Here is a 23006-nt window from a genome sequence, read left to right on the forward strand (position 1 = left end):
AGAAAGTGCTGGAAATACTCAGGTCTGGTAGATCACTTTCCTCTCAACACAGATGCTACCAGTTCCTGTAGTCTTGCCAGCACTTTGTTCTCATTTCAGTTCCAGCATTTGCTGTATTTTGCCCTTATTTGAGGTTGCAAAGAGCATGGTTCAACTGAAGACAGTGGCTAGGGATAGAGTGAAGATGACAACTTTGGTTTCCCTAGAGGAAACTGCCACAGCCAGGACAAAGTCGAGATATGAAGGAGAGTTAGAAGCAAGTTAGAGCTGGAAGTAGTCAGCACAAATAAAAGTTGAACATTTCCTCCAATGTTGCCAAGGGGCAGCCTATATGCACAGCAGAGAAAGGGGCCCCAAGGACAGATTGCCACAGACAAGTAGATTAGTGTTCCTTGCTGGAGATGCTTTGGCTACAAATTTGAAAGTGAACAGTAGAACAAAACAGGACAAGGAAAGGCTTTGGAAGAGCCAAGTCAGGTCAATTATGTCAGTCAAAGACTGCAGAAAGGAAGGAGAAAATGCACCATGGTCACAGTGGATCTTGTGACAAATTAAAGCTGTTTCATTGCTGTGCAAAAACATAATTGGAGAGATTCAAAACAGAGTTGCAGGAAAGGGAAGAAATGTTAGGGTTTCAGTTGGAGAATAAAATACTATTTTTAAACTTAATGGTCAAAATAAGCATTCAATCCAAAGTGACATGAAAACTTTAATTGCCATAAACAAGGAATTCAACAGAACAGTCTAGAGTTATTCTATACAATTGATTACAAGTAGGTTAATGCAAAATACAGTAATGATCTGCCAAGAAACTCAAGCAAACTATAACTATCAGCATTTCTTCCAGGTATGCACATCACATGCATCAGATCCACTTTTCCACATGTCAACAGGTTTGAAAGCAGACCATCATTGGCCTAGACTGAAAAGCTGATAAGCTCAGTAGATTGAGTTTCCTTTCCACCAGCTGCTTGCATTGGTCATTTACATGTACTTGGGAAGATCCTTTCCGATCACCTGTTTGAAAAGAGAAAAAAAAACATTAAAACAAATACTTGTTATTGCAACATAATGCTGGTCATTTTTTTATTCACGGACTGGATTAAGGGTCAATGGTCATTTGCAGTTTTCAATAGTTCCCATGCCTGAGTCAGTCTCCAACAGGGAAACATCTCTCATCTTGCAGCAAAATTTTTTTTATTTAAAAAAAAAGATAAATGATGGATGTTAGATGTAATTATACTAGTCAGCACAGGCTTCCATTTACTAATTTGAAATATCAGCTGGCAGGGCTATTTTAAAAGCTTATTACAAGTGATGGTTATAATCACAACTCTGCATTCCAAACCAGGATTAAAGAAAAAAAAAAGGACTGCTGCAATGCTGACCCCACCCCAACCTTTTTTGCAGCAGTATAATCTGTTTTATGCTTAGGTATAGTCATTTATGGATCGTGCATGAATGCTGACAGTTACGTCAGGGTTAGAGAGTAGCAAAGGACAGTGCAGTAAAACATCTAAGGGGTGTGCGTGTTTGAGAGTTTTAGCAGATGGACTGAAGCACGCAGTCTTTATAATGGAGATTATGGCACATGAATTTAAAAAATCAGGGTCAAGAAGATGTCTGGTTCAGCCTGTAGTACTAATGTAGAAAGAGTTTTGGCCCTCCTGAAGGCAATAACTGAGTTTTCCCACATTTAGCTAGAATAAGGTGAAGATCTAAAGTCTGACTGTCAGACAGCAGAGAGGAGTTGGACACCAAAATTGATGCAAGTGTGGAAACTGAATCCATGTCTGCAAAAGATATTGGCAAAAAGGGGAGAAAGTTATGAATGTATTGCTGCCCCAACCCCTCAAAATTGGGCAATTTTTAATAAAGTATTTAGTCAAATGTAAGCAAATACCCACTTGTTTCAAACAAAAAGATACTTGAGAAATGAAACACATCAACACCTCCTCCCAATTAGAATTTCATTCAGCCATTTATGTGATAAGGGTAACCAAAGATAAATGTTACCCATCAGTATGGAGATACAAAATGCTCCCTACACCAACATAAAACAGCTGTATATAAAACCTCAATACACAAATTTCTGTCCATGTCTGAAAATTAAACACGAAGGGCAGCAGTAGAAAGATTAAAAGTAGCTAAAATAGATGGGACTGGTAAACAAGGGGTCAACCCAGAGCTGAAAAGGAATGTTAACTGGCATTTTCTCTCCAAACAAGAAAACACTTTTGGATTGACTATCCCCACTCTGAAGAATTGGGTTCATATTTGAAGGAAGAGCAGGAGGGACATTTTGCAGCTTACAAAATGAAGTTAAGAGTCATTAGATCACAAGCCAAGTACTGTTTTCCATTACCTGATTTTCTTGGTCCTTCTGTTCTTTAGAAACTTGGTTCTCTGCTCCCTTTGCCAATTCTTTTCTTGCCTGTTGGTCTTTGTCCCTCACTGCACTAAGTTCCTCAAATATAAAGCTTTCCTACTCAAGATACAAAGCCAAAACTATGATATCTAATAGATCACTAATGCATCTCTTCTGGGAAGTGATGTAGAAAGTTTCAAATGCAGGAGCTTACTCCATAAATAAACACCATAGTTTATAGCCAAATCAGAAATCCAAAAGGAGGAACACCCAACTACCCTCATTACTTGCAAACTGAAGTCCTCAACAACTCTAATAGAAAATAATGTTATAGCTATGTTAGAGAAAGCATTTACACCAGACAACTTAATTGAACGTAGAAACTATGCTTACATATCAAAAGTCATTCCAAACAAAAGAAAAATCTCCAATTGATAATTGGGTATTGACAAATCATAGTTTGTCACCCTCCAGTATCAAAAGGGGCCAAAAGCAGAAGCAAGAGAAAATAGCCTTTCAATTCAATAATCTACTCATTACAAACCCAATGGCTCAATGAGCAAGGTCTTATGTAGCTGATCAATACAAATCAAGAGGTTCTAGGTCTAATTCGGTGTCTGTGCTGATTGCCTCAACTATTACCCTAGTAACATCTGGGATGCTACAATTGGTTTGTGTGCTAGGACTAAAGGGGGGGTGAAATAAAGACTAGAACTCCTTCACGATCACTACATAACAGTTCCTACTGGAAAGGATAAGAACTGCTGCAGGATCAGTTATCAAGGTGATGCAACTAAATAGCCTGGTGGTCACTGCCTGAGCTCCTACATAAACAACCATTTGGGTGAGCTCTCAGAAGTTGACTAGTGCCCATGAAGCTATATCTAGCACAAATCAGTGCTTTCAAGGGAGTGTTGGTAGAGCCCAAAAGGAGAGAAAACCCATCCTCTGTCAAAACATTACTTACAATTCAGTGATCAAGAAGTTAAAGGATATGGATAAAAAGGATAAACAAAAGTTTATAAAGATAAACAGCAGCACCATAGATTCCCCAAATGGACCAAATATTGTACTTCATGAATTTAGCCATTATAGATATTGATTATGCTGCACCAGGAAATTGGAAACAAAAACAGCTGTTATAATTCTATTACACTGGATTGAATATTGTACTCAATTTCTTTGCACTGGACATTTATGTAAAGTCCATTTATTTTTACAAGATCATTTGAAATATTACTTTGATTTTTACTTTTGGATGAGCATCTGTCTAAACTCAATGTTGGGCAATATAAATTTATGCTTCGCGTGGAAGAAAAACTTGAAGGTTATTTGGAACACTAGGATAACACAAATGTGACAGCCATTTCAAAACAGTGCGCTAGTTTGAGACCTCAGTAAAATGAGAATTCCTGTACATCAAGCAAGGTAAGCTTTAATATGGTTGCTACTTCAGAGCAAAAAAAAAATGTTCCAGTTGTCTAAGTAGCCTATTGACTCCCCCATCCTAAAGCTGCACGAATACAGTCCATCTGAAGGTGGTAGCTTAAAAATTTAACTTACCACAGGGTCATCCATGGGAGAATACCTCTTGACAACCTCACCTTCTTTGTTAATCAGAAACTAGAAGTGAAGGGGAAAAAAAAAGTTAGCATATCTCTTGGGATTACATGTAAAAGTCCTACTTCTCAGATGCTGTGCCACAGCGACGCCCAAGAAACATGTTGATTTCCACACGAATGGTGATGACTCCCAGCTCTCTCACCACCTTTCTGCAACCCCTACACGGTCTTTAAATTGTCAGACTGTTTCTGAAATCAAGTGCTAGATGAGCAGAAATTTACTCCAATTAAAAATATTGGGAATAGTGAAGTCATTATCCGCAGCCCCGTCAGGAATTCAGTTCCCCTGCCCTGGCAACTGTCAGAGACTGTTTGGATCTAATATGACTAGAGGTTACAGAGATGAGTCATCAACCACATGCAAGTGGTGTCATTAAGACTGCCCATTTCCACCTCTAATATCACCCATCTTTGCCCCAATTCTTCTAATGCTGAAACGTTCATCCATGCCAGTTTCCTCCAGTCCTGACTATTCTAGCACATTCTTGGCCAACCTCCCATATTCTACCCTTTGTAAGGTTGATCTAAAATTCTGCCACTTGTGTCCTAACTCATGCTTAATGCCATTCACCCGAGCTCACTGACCTACAATGGTTAAACAAATGGCACAGTGGTTAGCACCACAGCCTCACAGCTCCAGGGACCCGGGTTCGATTCCGGGCACTGCCTGTGTGGAGTTTGCAAGTTCTCCGTGTCTGCGTGGGTTTTCTCCGGGTGCTCCAGTTTCCTCCCACAAGCCAAAAGACTTGCAGGTTGATAGGTAAATTGGCCATTATAAATTGTCACTAGTATAGGTAGGTGGTAGGGAAATATAGGGACAGGTGGGGATGTTTGGTAGGAATATGGGATTAGTATAAATGGGTGGTTGATGTTCGGCACAGACTCGGTGGGCCGAAGGGCCTGTTTCAGTGCTGAATCTCTAATCTAATGCCTGGATTAAAAAATTCCCATTCTAGTTTTCAAATCCATCCATGGCATTACCCCTCCCTATCTAACATCTTCAGCCCCAAGACATATCTGCTCTCGTTCCTGCCTCTTGCCCATCCCCAATTGGTGGCTGCACCTAGGCCCCAAGCCTTGGAATTCCCTCCCAACACTTCATTTCCTTCTTTAAGGCACTCCTTAAAACCTTCTTTGACCAAGCATTTGATCATCTGCCCTAGTCTCACGAGGAGATACTGTCTCATTGCTTCAGAGACATTATAACACACTTTGGGACATTTTATGTTAAAGGCACTATATAAATCACAAGTTGTTGTAAGTCGTGTGGAAAAGGTTCAGCTTTGGACTTTCATTGCAAGTTCTGATTGGAAAGATGTACATATTTGATATTACAGCAATTAGTTTCCATACCTTGGTGAAGTTCCACTTAATAGCACTGTAAAAAAAAAAAAAAAATTTTTTTAGGTTGCCTTGAAGGTGCATTGCTCAAATTTTTAATAAATAGTGACAATTTCACATTGGTCCAATTTATCAAATTATCCTGAAAAACCTGATGAAAGTTTAAAAATCCATGAACTGGGTAACACACCTATAACAGGCTTAACATTCTTAGAACCAGGAGATTTCACTTAAGCACACATTTACCACCAGTCTCCAAGAATGAAATAATGAACTGGGGGTAGGGAGAGGGAGGAGAAAAAAAAAAAAGAGCAGAATTATAATCTGGTCATCCTGCCATGCAAGGAAGATTCCACATTTATTAAAAAGTGACAATGTGCCATTTCTCATTTAAATTTGGTACAATCACTTGTAGATTTATACATACTTTCCCAAGAGTCCTTTCCCTTTGGGCTGCTCCTTCATCCATTTCCAGAGAGGGTGAGCATTATCCCCATTTACATCAATTTTACTGTACATGTCAAACTTGACATTGTAATTACTTGCAAACTCTTTAATTTGTTGTTCATTTCCAGGCTCCTAGAAATAAAATATGACATCAAAATATATTAGAGCACACTAGGAAATTTAAAATTTGAATTCTATGTCAGACTGCAGTAGTGTCCCAGATGTATTAGCTAAAATTCAATAACTAAACTTTAGTTTTACATCAGATTTGTTGGTGTGTATCTTGTATGTGGATAAAATACCAGCACTTGCATTGGGGTGGCAGGTGTAACAAAATGACAGCTTTTCCCCACCGCCCTTAGCAATTAGAGAACATTAACTATTCAAAACTACACCACCCATTGTCTTAGGATTTCAAATCGTTCAATTTGGACTAGGTTCAAATACGATATGCAAAATCACAGGCCCCAATTTCCTAAAGTTCTGGACCAAAATTTAAATAGTTGCTGGCAAGAATTGTGAATGATGGAACGTCAAGACTTTTTGAATGGATTTTTGAATAATTTTTCACCTGGCTAAAAGGTGATGAAAGGACAGAAAGCCACTGAAATTTATCCTTCATTGGGACTACATCAAAAAACCTCCCAAATCAAAGCTAAAATACAAACAGGATAGAAATTGCCAGAAATCTGCATACATTGCATGTTCAACATTCCGGATAGCTTACCTGCTTACCAAACTGATTGCAGGGGAAAGCCAAAATCCGTAAACCTTTCTCAGCATACTGGACATACATCTGGGCAAGCTGAGTGTAGTTTACGGTGGTCTTTCCTCATTTGGAGGCCACGTTTGTGATAATGCAGACAAATCCCCTAATAAAATAAAAACAAATTTTAAAGACGGCAGCCCCAATTTGTTTGTGGGGTGGGGGTGGCTCAGGGCCTATTAAATTATATGCATTAAAATTTAACCACTTCTCAGGGCAGTTATTGGTACTTGCACAGCATGATTTAAAAAAAAAAAACAAACTTGGTTATACCTTTACAGAATCAAAAAGGCATCACGGGACAAGAGGCCAGGAATTGAATCAGACTGAACTGTAATTTTACAATATAGGCAAATACAATGTTAGAGGAATTTACAGCACTGAAACTCCGCATTCCCCTGCTGCCACGTCAAAACAAAATACATTTCCTTTGTTCACCAGCAGCGTTTTAATTTCCAGAATTAGTTGGATTTCAAAGACAAAAAAAAAAAAATAGCCTTGAACCCTATAGCAGCACAGAATGGGTTTACAGCAAATTTTTCATCACACCAGTTTTTATTTTCCATTGAGTTGGAAAATACTGCCAATATTTTCACATTTCAAACCAAGTTTGGAGGCCAATTGTGCCTCCTCTTTGAAAGAGCTCTCTCATTAGTCCTGTCCCCAAGTACAAATCTGATTGCCTTTTAATAGTTACTATTGAATCCGTTTCAATCACCCTTTCAGACCATGTATTCTTGATCATAAAATAAATTCCTCAACCTCCCCTCAGTTCTTTTGCCAATTGCCTTAATTCGGTCCCTCTGGTTATACTGAACCCCCTGCCAGTAAAAAGGGTTCTTATTTGCCCTTTCTCAGATATAATTCCAGACACCTCAAATCTCCATTTAACCTTGTTTTAATGACAGCAATTCCAGCTTCAATATAACTGAAGCCCCTCATAACTAGTATCACTGACAAACCTTCTCTGCAGCCTTTCTAAAGTACCAGTGATGTATAAAGCTTTATTACAGCTTCCTTGCATTGGTTTATATACAGGGCTGGATTTTAAAGCCCCTTTGCCACCATTTCCATTGGCAGGGAGGGGATCAGGGTTACAAGACCTTGGTTTGGGGGAGGGGGGGGAAAAAAAAAGCCTGGAAAAAAAGGTTACTGCGTTTATTTGAGCAAGAGAACAAAAAAAAAAAACTACCGCACTTTCCCTTTAAAAATGGCACCAATGCCTGCACATTGGCTCCAGACATTGATGCTGCTGACAGCTCACCCACCCCCTTCACATCACAGGGGGGCGTGCACTGCAGCTATGCAAATAAGTCACCTCGTTGGTAATCACGGCAGCATCGGACTTTTTTTTTTAAAGTGTCTGCTGCCTACTTTTGCGTCCTGGGGGTTTTATTTATAAAGCAAGGCATCTTGTATGCTTTTTAAAAACAGCATCAACTTGTACTGCCACTTTCAAAGACTTGTGTATGTGAACCATGGGTCTCTGTTCCTGCAATCCTTTAAGATTGCACTATTAACTTTATATTGCTTCTGGTCATTCTTCCTCCCAAAATGCACCACTTCACTTCTATTAAATTGTATCTGCCATGCATCTGCTCATTTCGCCAATCTATGTCCTCATGAAGTTTGCTACGTAATTGACAGGGGTATTACTGATTTTTTTTTTATAAAAAGATACAGCACTGAAACAGGCCCTTCGGCCCACCGAGTCTGTGCCGACCAAGAACCACCCATTTATACTAACCCTACAGTAATCCCATATTCCCTACCACCTACCTACACTAGGAGCAATTTACAATGGCCAATTTACCCATCACCTGCAAGTCTTTAGCGGCAGGAGGAAACTTGAGCACCCAGCGAAAACCCACACGGTCACAGGGAGAACTTGCAAACTCCGCACTGGCAGTACCCAGAATTGAACCTGGGTCCCTGGAGCTGTGAGGCTGCGGTGCTGATCACTGTGCCGCCCAATTCTTTTGCTATATTGCAGTAGACAATGGGACATCTGATACATCTCTGATCTGCAATGCCTCAGTCTCGGTCAGTTTTGTAGATGTGGAATGGATTCAAGGTCACTAGGGAAACTCAGCTATGAGTGTTAGACACTACATTAAACATTTATAAAAGCAGTTAGCCTCGTTCACATTAGGAATTTTTGTCAGCATTTTAGTAGTCAGCAACAATATTCAGCTCACATCTGAAATCAAGCCAAAAAAAAAAAAAAAAGCTAGTTTTATGATCAGTTTAAATCATGAATTAAGAAAATGCATCATACACCACATGTTTATGGACCAGAATCAAAGTGCTGTGAGGAGATTCTGCTGCCTGGCACTCAGACAGATAAGCCCTCCAATATAAATCTATGGTTGCGATGCAAATATATAGATTTGCCTACTGACCGCAACTTTATGAAGTGAAATTTTTTTCCCCCCCTTCAGTAACAGGGCTTGGCTGCATGCCACTTAGGTAAATAGCACTCACTGTCTACATTTATATCTAAATGGAAGAGATGGGCAAAGTAGTTGAAAGTCTCTACCTGATGAACCATACACTATAATGAGTTTGACTTCAAGGGGACAGGAGGAAAATAACTGAGCTATGGTAACTTTAAAAGATTGCTTCTTCCCACATGTTCAAGCTTGGCGAGTTCATTGAAATAATCCACAAGGTGGTGGCTAGTGGTGTAACTGTAGTGACTTACATTTAGTTTTTCCTTGGAGTATATTAAAAAAAATTTGTTGCAGTGGTTCAGATGGAGATGACAACTGAATTAACTTTCATCTTTAACTTGCTGTAATGAAAAGTCTGCTGTCCAGAGTAATTATGTCGAGAGGTTGGAAGCATAAATGTGAACAAGCTTTTAGAAGCGGTTATAAATATCTAGTGAATGGTACTGAGCTACAGAGCAATAAGTTTGTCCACTTACCTGTATTTTTCCAGAGAGACCTCATTGCCATCTATGTCCTTGGCACTAAACGCATAAATGGATGTGGCCTTGGGGCAGTCTTCTGATTGTGCACTCTGAAAAAGATTTAAAGTATGAAGAAATGTCCATTACAACCAATTCATTAGCTATTTGTTTGCTAATTTTAATCAGCCAAGAGAAGAATATGAACATTAATATGGATATATTTGTTAGAATGCAAGAATCTCAAGTATTGCATCAAATATTAGAATTTACCAACCAGTTGGATCCAGTCTGACCATGACTGGTCACTTTGCAAATTGTAATGAGATGGTGAGGTACTGAATGTAAAGTTGTTTAAAAACAAGTTATTCTTTTAACATCCTAGAGGTTACCATTGACCAGAAACTTAACCGGACCAGCCACAAATAGTGGCTGCAATAGCAGATCAGAGGCTGGGAATTCTGGTGAGAATCTCACCTCCCGACTCCCCAAAGCCTGTCCACCATCTAAAAAGGCACAAGTCAGAAGTGTGATGGAATACTCTCTACTTGCTTGGATGAGTGCAACTCCAACACTACAAGTAGTTAGACACCATCCAGGACAAAGCAGCCTCCACACCAGTGCGGAGTGTACCATCTAAGATGCACTGCAGCAACTCACCAAGCCTCCTTCAGCAGCACCTTTCAAACTCAATTTCTACCACCTAGAAGGACGAGGGCAGCAGACGCATGGGAACGCCACCACCTGCAAATTCCCAAGGTACACATCCTCCTGACTTGAAACTATAAATCGCTGTTCTTTCACTGTCGTGGGGTCAAAAACCTGGAACTCCCTAACAGCACTGTAGATGTACCTACACCAGATGGACTGTAGTGGTTCAAGCAGCTGCTCACCACCACCTTGAAGAGCAACTATGGAGGTAACAAATACTGGCCTCGCTAGCGACAAGCACGTCCCATGAAAAGAATTTAAATTGCTGAATTAGGAACAGCTTCTCGGCCTTTTGGCTAAGATCAAGTGTAGTATCTGTTCTCATCAGTGCTTACTTGGTTGAGAAGAGACCATGATCATTGCCTTTTGATCCTGGGTAGGCTTTGGGTAAAATGGCTATAACCAATCTTCAAGCTTCAGGCCTGGGAGTGCGCAACACCGTTCGGGTGGTCGTGAAGGACAAGGACGGAGTTGCACCAGTCGATCGCACCTTAAATCAAGAAAATTCTCTTCGATTGCTGTGGATTTCAAGCTACGGAAGTCTTTTGCCTGCAGGATTTTCCCAGCAGTGGATACTTCAACGTGACGTTCCAGAACGTGGCGGGACGCATCAAGTTCCAGAAGGCATTCAAGGAGAAAGGGGACCGGGCGCCACTGTCGATTCTCACAGCGGAGCCGCTCTTCACGCTTGTGTCACAACGGGACCGGGTGGTGACGATTCACCTCTACAACCCCCATGTTCCGATGGTAGATGTACTCACCTTTCTCGCCAGGTACGTCGAGGTGACCGGCAGCAGCACTGACGTCAAGGACCCCTTTGGAATTTGGACCAGCAAGCAGGTCAAGGTGACCTTGAAGATTGATCCCAGTGGAGCCATCATCCACCCTCCCTCCAGCTTCGCTATCGGGGGAAGTTGAGGCTTCTTGGTCTATGCTGGGCAGCCCAGAGTTTGCCACACCTGTGGCAAATTGGGTCATGTGGCAGCCAACTGCAGCACGGTTGTTTGCAAGAACTGCATGGAGGAAGGCCATCAGATCAAGGACTGTAAGCAGACTAAGTGTTGCAACTTGTGCGGTGCGGCAGGCCACCTCTACAAAACCTGCCCCAATTATGCTCAGGCGGCAAGGTCCAAGGAAAGGCTGGGAGAAGGTTCGACGAAGGTGTCCAGTGTTCGAAAGGAGACCAGCAACCTTCTCCAGTGAGGAACCTCCACCTGAGAAGGAAGGGGAGGCAGCTGAAACCAGTGACCCAGCACCTACCCTGTGCTCGGAAACCCCTCCTCCAGACAGAATCAATGGAGGAGGCAGCAGATGGACAAACAGGTCAGTGGCAAGTGGTCCAGAGGAAAACCACAAAGAACAACATCCAAAAGCAGAACAAGCCACCACCCAAACCAGTGTCAAGAGGAGGCTACCTTCTGAATCAGACTGCAACAGCTCCTCATCACTGGACGGGGGAATGCTGGAATGACAGCCCCTTCAAAAAAAGGCAGCAGAACTCCAAGGAGATGGAAGATAAAGCATCCCAGCCCCCGGGCACTGGAAGCTGTGATGGGCCCGGCGTGCCCCAACCCCAAAGCACCACACGCAACGACGTGGCCAACACATCTCAGCTCCGGGACACCAACAGCAAAGACACGTCTGGCGCACCTCAGCTCCGGGAAGCCGGGAGCAGTAATGTTTGAGGAACAGATGGAAGCAGCAGAGGATAAACCAATCTTTGCTGCCTACAAGACCCCCGATGTCACCCCAGCAGAAAAAACCAGGAGGGGTTTCTGAGCCCAACTATTGTGAAACAGCTTGCGCACACGATGGGCATGCAGGAACATCCCGAAGGACTGGGACTAGCAAGGACAAAATGGTATGGTAAGCAACAACTAACTTTTAAAAAAAAAAAAAATGGGTGTAAGGATTGCTTCCATGAATGTGCGTAGCATTAAATCTACTACACGATGGGTTTCAACCTTGGATTACCTCGCCAAGGTCAAAGCCAACCTACTGTTTCTGCAAGAGCGTGGAATACCACACCTCAGCACCTACAGGCAGTGGTCGCAATGGTGGTCCCACGATCTGGTCGGGGGGGGTAATGTTTGCCGTTCCTCCGGCCTGGGTATTCTGCTGCAGGGAGGTAACTTCACCATCTCCGAAGTTAAGGAGGTGGTGGGTGGACGCCTCCTCGTAGCAGACGTAATGTACAACGCCGCTCCGGTTGATCAACGTGTAATCCCCGGTAAAACGCAGCAAGTGGCTGACCGTCTTCCAGCAGCTCCCACTGCTGCTGGAGACGTCCAGGCCGGTCATCCTAGGCAGTGACTTCAACTGCATCATCGATGCGGCTGGATGATCCGGCAGTGACGACAGCAAACTGGACGCTACGTCCAGATTCCTAATAGAAAACAGTTAAAAAATGCGAAACTGCACGACGTCTTCAGCAAACCTGCAGACGGAGCGCAGATACACATGGTCAAGATCGGACGGGTCTGCCCGTTCCAGGATTGACTTCCTGTGTGTCCCGTCCCGGTCGGATCCACTGACGTCAAGCTGGTGTTCTTCTCCGACCACTGCCTCTTACTGGCCGACTGTCACTTACAGGATGACCAGTGGGTTGGCAGAGGGACGTGGAAGCTCAATGCTACACTGCTGACCCCAGAGAACATTGAGGAACTCAAAAGGGATTACAAAAGGTTATGGACTGTGAAACCCCTCTGAGTCTCCAGTTCACTGGTGGGAAGTGATTGAGATCATCAAGAGGTTCTTCATCCACAAAAGAGGGAGAGAGAGAGACACACAGAGAAATGTCCCAACTCCAGAAAAGTATGCAAAATCTGCTCCAGTTGCAGTCAATGGGGGTCGAGGTCAAGGAGGACCTCGAAGAGGTGAAGAGCCAGCAGGCCTCGCTCTTTGCCAAGGAGGCCTCCAAGATCATCCTCCAGTCCAGAGTCCGCTCCATCAAGCAGGATGAGACGTGCTCGCATTACTTCTTCCAAAAGGTACAGAGAGCTCGGTTATCAGCAGCCTGAAGAAAGATGGCTCAGTAACGTCTTCGCAGTCCGACATACTAAGGATCAGCAAATCCTTTTACGCTGGGCTGTATGACGCGAAGCACACAGACAGCAGAGCCTCCCAGTCATCTATCAGAGGTCTTAGATGACAGCAGGAGGGAGAGACTGGACAAGCAGCTAACTCTGGACGAGCTGACAAAGGCCATCGAGTCCTTCAAGACGAGTAAAACTCCCGGAAGCAACGGCTTACCGGTCGAGTTGTACTCGGCCCTGTGGGACTGGGTCAGCCCGGACCTGCTGGAAGTATACGAGAGTATGCTCCTGGCCGGCAGCATGTCAGAATCCATGAGGAAAGGCATCATCACCCTCATTTACAAGCGGAAGGGGGAAAGAGGGTAGAAAACAGAAATTGGCAGCCCATCTCACTGCTTAATGTCCAAAGTCATAGCCAGTCGAGTCAAGTCTGCTCTGGAGTTTTGTGATCCACCCTAATCAGTCCTGTACTGTACCCGGCAGAAAGATCTGATATCCCCGAGTAGCACGAGACTACGATCGCCTACGTGCGGGACAGGAGGGTGCACACCTGCCTCATCAGCCTGGACCAGGAGAAGGCTTTTGACAGGATATCGCACACCTACATGGACATGCTTTCCAAAATGGGGTTTGGGGAGGGAATCTGCAATTGGATCCAACTGCTCTACACAATCAAAAGGCAGAGAAAGAGCAGGAAGGCAGAGCAGGTGTCCCCTGCGGTCATCTCCCTCCAAAACAGGTATACCGTTTTGGATACTGTTGAGGGAGATGGCTCACCAGGGGAAGGCAGCAGTAGCCAAGTTCATGGCACCGTGGCTGGCTCTGCTGTTCGGAAGTGCAGGAAAAAGAGTAGTAGGGCTATAGTCATAGGGGATTCGATTGTAAGGGGAGTAGATAGGCGGTTCTGTGGTCAAAAACGAGACTCCCGAATGGTATGTTGCCTCCCAGGTGCACGGGTCAGGGATGTCTCAGATCGGATGCAGACCATTCTGAAGGGGGAGGGTGAACAGCCAGTTGTCGTTGTGCACATAGGCACCAATGATATAGGTAAAAAACAGGATGAGGTCCTACAAGCAGAATTTAGGGAGTTAGGAGCCAAGTTAAAAAGTAGGACCTCAGGAGGTAGTAATCTCAGGATTGCTACCAGTGCCACTAGTCAGAGTAGAAATGAAAGTCAGGATGAATGCGTGGCTTGAGAGATGGTGCAGATTTTTGAGACATTGGGACCGGTTCTGGGGGAGGTGGGACTATTACAAATTGGACAGTCTACACCTGGGCCGGACTGGAACCAATGTCCTTGGGGGTGCTTTTGCTAACGCTGTTGGGGAGGGTTTAAACTAATGTGGCAGGGGGATGGGAACCAAATGAGGTCAGTGGACAGTAAGGAGGTAGTAACTAAAGCCTGTAAAGGAACTAGATAATGTAGTCAACGTGACTTAGGGAAAGAGTAGTCAGGGAGCAGATGAACGCAAAGGGACTGGTGGTCTGAGGTGCATTTGTTTTAATGCAAGAAGTGTAGTAGGTAAGGCAGATGAATTTAGGGTTTGGATTAGTACCTGGGAGTATGATGTTATTGCTATTATTGAGACTTGGTTGAGGGAAGGGCATGATTGGCAACTAAATATCCCAGGATATCGATGCTTCAAGCAGGATAGAGAGGGAGGTAAAAGGGGTGGAGGAGTTGCATTACTGGTCAAAGAGGATATCACAGCTGTACCGAAGGAAGGCACTATGGAGGACTCGAGCAGTGAGGCAATATGGGCAGAACTCAGAAATAGGAAGGGTGCAGTAACAATGTTGGGGCTGTACTACAGGCCTCCCAACAGCAAGCGTGAGATAGAGGTACAAATATGTAAACAGATTATAGAAAGATGTAGGAGCAACAGGGTGGTGGTGATAGGAGATTTTAATTTTCCCAACATTGACTGGGATTCACTTAGTGTTAGAAGTCTAGATGGAGCAGAATTTGGAAGGAGCATCCAGGAGGGTTTTCCAGAGCAGTATGTAAATAGTCCAACTCGGGAAGGGGCCATACTGGACCTGGTGTTGGGGAATGAGCCCGGCCAGGTGGTTGAAGTTTTAGTAGGGGACTACTTTGAAAATAGTGATCACAATTCCATAAGTTTTAGAATACTCATGGACAAAGACGAGAGTGGTCCTAAAAGGAAGAGTGCTAAATTGGGGGAAGGCCAACTATACCAAAATTCGGCAAGAGCTGGGGAATGTAGATTGGGAGCAGCTGTTTGAAGATAAATCCACATTTGATATGTGGGAGGCTTTTAAAGAGAGGTTGATTAGCGTGCAGGAGAGACATGTTCCTGTGAAAATGAGGGATAGAAATGGCAAGATTAGGGAACCATGGATGACAGGTGAAATTGTGAGACTAGCTAAGAGGAGAAAGGAAGCATGCATAAGGTCTAGGAGGCTGAAGAAAGACCAAGCTTTGAAAGAATATCGGGAATGTAGGACCAATCTGAAACGAGGAATTAAGAGGGCTAAAAGGGGTCATGAAATATCTTTAGCAAACAGGGTTAAGGAAAATCCCAAAGCCTTTTATTCATATATAAGGAGCAAGAGGATAACTAGAGAAAGGATTGGCCCACTCAAGGACAAAGGAGGAAAATTATGCATGGAGTCAGAGAAAATGGGTGAGATTCTAAATGAGTACTTTGCATCGGTATTCACCGAGGAGAGGGACATGACGGAGGTTGAGGTTAGGGACAGATGTTTGATTACTCTAGGTCAAGTCAGCATAAGGAGGGAGGGAGTGTTAGGTATTCTAAAAGGCATTAAGGTGGACAAGTCCCCAGGTCCGGATGGGATTTATCCCAGGTTACTGAGGGAAGCGAGAGGGGAAATAGCTGGGGCCTTAACATATCTTCGCAGCATCCTTAAACACGGGTGAGATCCCAGAGGACTGGAGAATTGCTAATGTTGTCCCCTTGTTTAAGAAGGGTAGCAGGGAAAATCCAGGTAATTATAGACCAGTGAGCCTGACGTCAGTGGTAGGGAAGCTGCTGGAGAAGATACTGAGGGATAGGATCTATTCCCATTTGGAAGAAAATGGGCTTATCAGTGATAGGCAACATGGTTTTGTGCAGGGAAGGTCATGTCTTACCAACTTAATAGAATTCTTTGAGGAAGTGACAAAGTTGATTGATGAGGGAAGGGCTGTAGATGTCATATACATGGATTTCAGTAAGGCGTTTGAGAAGGTTCCCCATGGTAGGCTGATGGAGAAAGTGAAGTTGCATGGGGTCCAGGGTGTACTAGCCAGATGGATAAAGAACTGGCTGGGCAACAGGAGACAGAGAGTAGCAGTGGAAGGGAGTTTCTCAAAATGGAGATGTGTGACCAGTGGTGTTCCACAGGGATCCGTGCTGGGACCACTTGTTTGTGATATACATAAATGATTTGGAGGAAAGTATAGGTGGTCTGATTAGCAAGTTTGCAGACGACACGAAGATTGGTGGAGAAGCAGATAGTGAAGGGGACTGTCAGAGAATACAGATAGATTGGAGAGTTGGGTAGAGAAATGGCAGATGGAGTTCAATCAGGGCAAATGTGAGGTGATGCATTTTGGAAGATCCAAAGAGAGATTTGGGTGTTCAGGTCCATTGTTCCCTGAAGGTGGCAACGCAGGTCAATAGAGTGGTCAAGAAGGCATACTTTCCTTCATCGGACAGGGTATTGAGTACAAGAGTTGGCAGGTCATGTTACAGTTGTATAGGACTTTGGTTCGGCCACATTTGGAATACTGCATGCAGTTCTGGTCGCCACATTACTAAAAGGATGTAGATGCTTTGGAGAGGGTGCAGAGGAGGTTCACCAGGATGTTGCCTGGTATGGAGGGCACTAGCTATGAAGAGAGGTTGAGCAGATTAGGATTATTTTCATTAGAAAGACGGAGGTTGAGGGGGGACCTGATTGAGGTGTACAAAATCATGAGGGGTATAGACAGGGTGGATAGCAAGAAGCTTTTCCTCCCCCCCCCCCACCAGAGTGGGGGATTCAATTACTAGGGGTCACGAGTTCAAAGAGAGGGGACAAGTTTAGGGGGGGGGGGGGGGGGGGGGGGAAAAAAAAGATATGCGTAGAAAGTTCTTTACGCAGAGGGTGGTGGGTGCCTGGAACGTGTTGCCAGCGGAGGTGGTAGACGCGGGCACGATGCGTCTTTTAAGATGTATCTAGACATATATATGAATGGGCAGGAAGCAAAGAGATACAGACCCTTAGAAAATAGGTGACATGTTTAGATAGAGGATCGGGATTGGCGCAGGCTTGGAGGGCCGAAGGGCCTGTTCCTGTGCTGTAATTTTCTTTGTTCTTTGTTCTAGCGCAGTCTCAATGGGTGGGAATCGGAAAGTTTCCCAATCAAATCTGGAGTCAGACAAGGCTGTCCTCTCACCCCAGTCTTGTTTGTTTGCTGTATTGAATCCTTTGCTGAGTTTATTAGGAAGGATGCGAGCATAAGAGGGGTGACATTCCCACGCAGCGGAGGCACTCAGGTGAAAACCTCCCTGCACATGGATGACGTCGCCGTCTTCTGCTCGGATCCGCTGTCAGTGCACAGACTGATGAGCATCTGCGACCAGTTCGAACTGGCCTCGGGAGCCAAAGTTAACCACGGCAAGAGCGAGGCCATGTTCTTTGGGAACTGGGCTGACCGATCCTTTGTCCCCTTCATCGTCAGGTCAGATTACCTGAAGGTGCTGGGGATATGGTTCGGAAGGGCCGGGACATGCACCAAAACCTGGGAGGAGCGAGTAGCCAAGGTACAACAAAAGTTGAGCATGTGGGGGCAGCAATCTCTCAATTGTGGGTAAGAACCTGGTCATCAGGTACGAGGCGCTCACGTTGTTGCTGTACGTGGCGCAAGTCTGGCCCATACCCCACTCCTGTGCTGTGGCAGTCACCCGAGCCATTTTCCGCTTCATCTGGGGATCTAAAACAGACTGGGTCTGGAGGGACACGATGTTCAAATCTCTGGACAAGGGCAGGAAAAATGTACCCAACGTGGCACTCATCCTGTTGACCACCTTAGTGTGCGGCTGCATCAAGCTGTGTGTAGACCTCCAGTACGCAAACTCCAAGTGTCACTACGTGCTGAGGTTCTATCTGTCCCCGGTGTTGCGAAGGATGGGCCTGGTCACATTGCCGCAGAACGTTCCATGCAGTTGGGCAGTGCCGTACCACCTATCCTTCGTGGAGCAGTTTCTGCGGGAAAACACCTTTGACCACCAGTCCATCAGGCAGTGGTCTGCACGGAATGCCCTCAAGGCCCTACGGGAAAAGGAGACGGTGGATCCTGTCGGATGATTCCCCGAGCAGACCGTCAAAGTTATTTGGCGGAATGCATCACCAGAACTTTCAAACAAGCACCAAGACGTAGCTTGGCTGGTGGTGAGAAGGGCCCTCCCAGTCAGATCCTTCCTGCACACCCGAAGTCTCGTCCCTTCCGCACAATGCCCCCACGGTGGCTGTGGTGGGGAAGAGACGGTCGCCCACCTCCTCCTGGAATGTGTCTTTGCAAAGCAGGTGTGGAAAGAGATGCAGTGGTTTTTGTCAAGGTTCATCCCAAGCAGCTCTAACAGGAGTCTGTTCTCTACGGGCTGTTCCCAGGGACGCACACCGAGACAAACATCAACTGCTGCTGGAGGACTATCAATTCGGTGAAAGACGCCCTTTGGTCTGCCCGAAACTTGCTGGTCTTCCAGCACAAAGACTTGTCCACCACTGAATGTTGCAGACTGGCACATTCCAGGACTACGTGCTGAGGGACGCACTAAAGCTTGGGGCAGCCGCAGCAAAGGCTCAATGGGGAAAGACCACAGTGTAAGGTCCCCCCACCAAGCTGAACAGAGGGGCTGGATCCATGAGAAACCGCTTGAACTGTATCGGGAAAATTTTATGTGCTGTAAATGTAAAAATGTAATTGGCATGACAATGAAATGGAAGGGTTGTGGCAACTCATGATTGTATAGAAGGAAACTTTGCACTGTTTGTATTTTTTGACTTGATGCTGTTTTAAACTGTTTGGGAAAGTAATTTTTACAGATTTTTATGAATAAAGTATATTTTGGAAATTAAAAAAAAGTTAAGACATCAAGAAAAATTAAGAAATTTCACTTAAATGTTGAAGGTATTTTGCAGTTGAAAGCCTCTGAAATTGTCATTGTTGTTTCTTCATCCTTGGCCTACAGCTTGAATGCACTTAGTCATGCATTTTGACAAATGTACACTGTTCAGTATTCCTTAAATCAACTTACATTAGTTATTTTTTAATCCTCTTAAATAGTTGAACAGGGCTCAAATACATTGAGGGATTAATGATTCATCATTAGGCAACACACGTTCCAACAGTTCCAGACTGGCCAAAGTTTCAACAGACTTCTGCTTAAAATCAAATCCTGAACAAAAATCATTTAACTTTGACAGCAAATTCTGACATACTACAATGTAGTATTAATTCATTCAATTGCCATCACCAGATGTTAATAGCTTCTATTAAATGAAACCCTGCTTACATCTACATTTCCAACTTCAGATTCATAGGCACTCGACTAGCAAATCAAAGCTCAACTCAGCAGATAACTACATCTAAAACAGCAGCCACAGTAAATCATTTAGTTCTTGAGAATTTCATGCAAGAAAATCACCTCACTAACCTCCTACACCGTGAGTACTTCAGTCCACTTATCAAGCAATCTTTTAAAGTCTTTAAATCTTTCTCCTTCCCAATTCACTCTAGATTATGGTCCTACAGGCAAACCTTTCCACAACTTTGCCCATCCTTTACATCAAAGTGCAGACAGGGAGTGCTATTTTACCTCTTGGCCAAGCCCAGTCACTACTCTAGCTCAATTGTAGCAACCCTGTCATACAGACTAAAATCAACTAATTCAGCAGTGAATCAAGCTTATGTACTCAGTTGCCATTAGAAGGCAACTACCTTGAAATCACTGCTCTGCAGAGCAGGCCTCGATATAAACTCAAAAAAAAAAATGGAATTTTATTCACTGCAAGGACTTTAGTGACAGCTGGTATCTGCCTTCTTGATCCCCCAATCACAGGGTATAAGCCAAAAAGGGAAAATGTTCTGCTCTCTTACTGCAAATTTAGATCCTGAAGTTTCTCTTCCCTATCCCTTGCCCCCACCCAGAGATTTAGGAAAACAGCAAGATCAAAACATTCCAGTCTGCATACATTTGCCAGATGATGGAAAAAAAAACATTCACTTCAGAAAGAATCCTAACTGAAGTCTTCAGTCAATATTTTAAGTAGTTTACTGAAATTGGTACCTTTAATCATTTCAGTAATTTTCAGACTCCTGTCATCTTCAGGGAAACTAAAGTAACACTGAACAAACTCCAAAAGGAGTTTAAGTAATAAGCTGTAATATTTAGACTACCAAGTTAGAAGACATTTTTTTATATAAACTTAAACTTTTGGGACAATAAAGCCCATCATTTACAAGGCTTCAAAAGTCTATTTGTACAGCAAGGCTTACCGAAGGGCACACCCTTTAGCAGTTAAAAGTCAAACTCCAGTTTTACACAAAAGGAGCAGAGTTGGTTCCATCTAAACATACCTTTGGGCAACAGTTATTACTAATTAGAGCAACTGGGTTATGATGCAAAAAAAATTAAAAAGCTAGCTGATCACCCATGGGATTGTCCACAGAAAAGTCAGCACAAAATGAATTTTCTAATACAATGGTGGCACTATCTATAGTTATGGGGGGAGCGGGTGGAATCTGCAGCTTCTAGCGAGTCACAAAGCAGTTGAAGTGTGCAGCTACCAGTGTGGCCATGTCAGAATGGAGACATCTAAATAAAGAATGCAAAAAGTACACTTGTTCAACTACATCCGATTCCACAGTTATCAACATGGATAAGCTTTAGTCAAATTTTTCTTCAGTTTGCGATCACCACTGGAAGTATGAAATTAGGGTTGCAATTGTTAAAATGATTCAAAATAGTGCATTTCTGAAATAACTAAACAGACATCTTCACAATTCTTGGGCCACCCACCCCCCTACATACTCAATTTGCAGACATTTTATAATTCAACTGATGATCTCAGCCAGGGGCTCTAGACTAGCCTCAACACCCAGCACCTCTCTTTTCTCTTTCCCCTTCTCCCTCTTCCCCCCCCTCCAGAGGGTGAAGCCAGAGTTCCTTTTCCAGAAGACAATAGAGTGTACATGTTGGGTGTGTGGAACGTGAGCAAGGTTAAGATTAATTTCGGATACTCTGCTGACATCTGAGAATGGATACTCTGGCAAAGCAGTAAGTTAGCGCTTTAGGGGATTAGAATGACTACAAGAAAAGGCTAGTCTGCTAATTGGATTTTAAAGCCCAATAATTGATTACCCAAAGTTTAGCTAAACAGTTTAAAAAAAAGCCAGTGTGCAAAATACAGAAGAGATTGGCTTGTGCTAGTATTGCATGAATCCTAGACCCTGGATCATCTATAGGCAAACTGCCTTGCATGGCAACTAATCTAGATCTGGAGTCACATGAGAACAAAAAAAAAAGTTAAGGGTCACTGAATCACCCAACTTTACTAGTAAAAACATGCACTCCAAACATTCCATTTCTGAAACAAGGAAAATCTGCCAAGCCCACAAGGACCAGCATATCAGGTAGTTTGTAAATGCCTTTTTAAAAACCAGTCAACCATGCCATATTTTGATTCAGAAAAACAACAAAACATTACTTTGAAAGTTCAATCCTGCGAGTAATGTGTTTGTGGCCTTTTTTTTTTTAAAAAAGTAAAGGCACTTAGTGCACGAGTTTGAAACTGCTAATCTAGCAACTTACACAAGATAGGGATGTCTGGTGTTTTATCAGCTCAAGGTTTGTTTTCTTCGACTTAACTCAACTAATGTATCTTGAAACAAGCAGACCTTGTTGTAAGGAACCACTGATTTAGTGGGTGGGAATCTTTATATGTCTAGACCTGTACACAGAATTCAAGATAAGGTGATGAATTACAATAAATATCTCCCTACTAAAATAATAGTGTATCGGCCAAAAGAGAGGGGTGGATAATTATGCAAGACATGCAGAAAAACCCAGTAAGGAAGCCCAAGCACCAAAGTTAGGCAGAACTTAGGCAATTCATGACAACAATGATAAAAAGGAAGACTGATCACTTGTGTCCTGGGCAGATATGGAGGTTATCTTATTCATGCCGGTTTATGCTGAGCATGCTTTTAATTGGTAGAGCCATTTATGTTTTAGTGTATTGCTGTGATTGGTAGTAACATTTATGTTAGTCAATAACTGAGTCCACGGATCAAACTTGTTTTTACAAAAAAAAGTGGGCAAGAAAGATTAAGCCACTTTAAAAAAAAAAGTGCAAGTCTGAGTGTGGCACAAGTTCTCAAATGTCTCAATATTGGACTATTGGAAGGTTAGCAAGTTAGAGGTTCCTTCTCCTGATTACAATCAAGTGACTTCTGAAGTGAAGATGGTCAGGAGTGGGACTATTTATGGACAATTCTAGTGTTCATTATTGAAGCTCCTGTGTGAATGGATCTGAACAGCTCATACCAGTTTACAAGATTTGTTCCAACACCCACCATAGGACAAACAAGTACCAAATAACCATTTCAAGCTGAAGAAAACTCAACCTTCTATCCCTGACCTACTCGGGCACAATCATTTGTTGAGGTCACTATCTGAGAAGCATAACCAGACCAGGGGCAGGCATCACTAACAAGATCAGGGTGGAGGATGGAAACTCTGCAAGTGGCTCCCATCTTTACCTTTAAATAGCTCACCAACTATCTACAGAG

At 43.5% G+C, this 23006-nt stretch overlaps 1 protein-coding gene and 1 pseudogene across 5 annotated transcripts in view; one reads left to right on the forward strand and one right to left on the reverse strand.

The window, feature by feature from the left end:
* Nucleotides 1–696: 696 nt before the first annotated feature.
* LOC137351633 (phospholipid hydroperoxide glutathione peroxidase GPX4-like) overlaps nucleotides 697–23006 on the reverse strand; it is a 43342-nt gene continuing 21032 nt past the window's right edge. For all 5 annotated transcript variants that reach the window (XM_068016270.1, XM_068016271.1, XM_068016273.1 and 2 more), the window contains exons 3-8: nucleotides 9474–9568; nucleotides 6506–6650; nucleotides 5759–5910; nucleotides 5344–5368; nucleotides 3932–3991; nucleotides 697–1017 (exon numbers count right to left, since the gene is read on the reverse strand). In XM_068016270.1, coding sequence (XP_067872371.1) covers nucleotides 985–1017; nucleotides 3932–3991; nucleotides 5344–5368; nucleotides 5759–5910; nucleotides 6506–6650; nucleotides 9474–9568 — 510 coding nt within the window. In that variant the 3' untranslated portion in view covers nucleotides 697–984. The remainder of the gene's footprint in view (nucleotides 1018–3931; nucleotides 3992–5343; nucleotides 5369–5758; nucleotides 5911–6505; nucleotides 6651–9473; nucleotides 9569–23006) is intronic.
* LOC137351841 (U2 spliceosomal RNA) lies at nucleotides 10443–10573 on the forward strand (annotated as a pseudogene).

Source organism: Heterodontus francisci, chromosome 36 (assembly GCF_036365525.1).
Source record: "Heterodontus francisci isolate sHetFra1 chromosome 36, sHetFra1.hap1, whole genome shotgun sequence".
Classification (NCBI taxonomy): Eukaryota; Metazoa; Chordata; class Chondrichthyes; order Heterodontiformes; family Heterodontidae; genus Heterodontus; species Heterodontus francisci.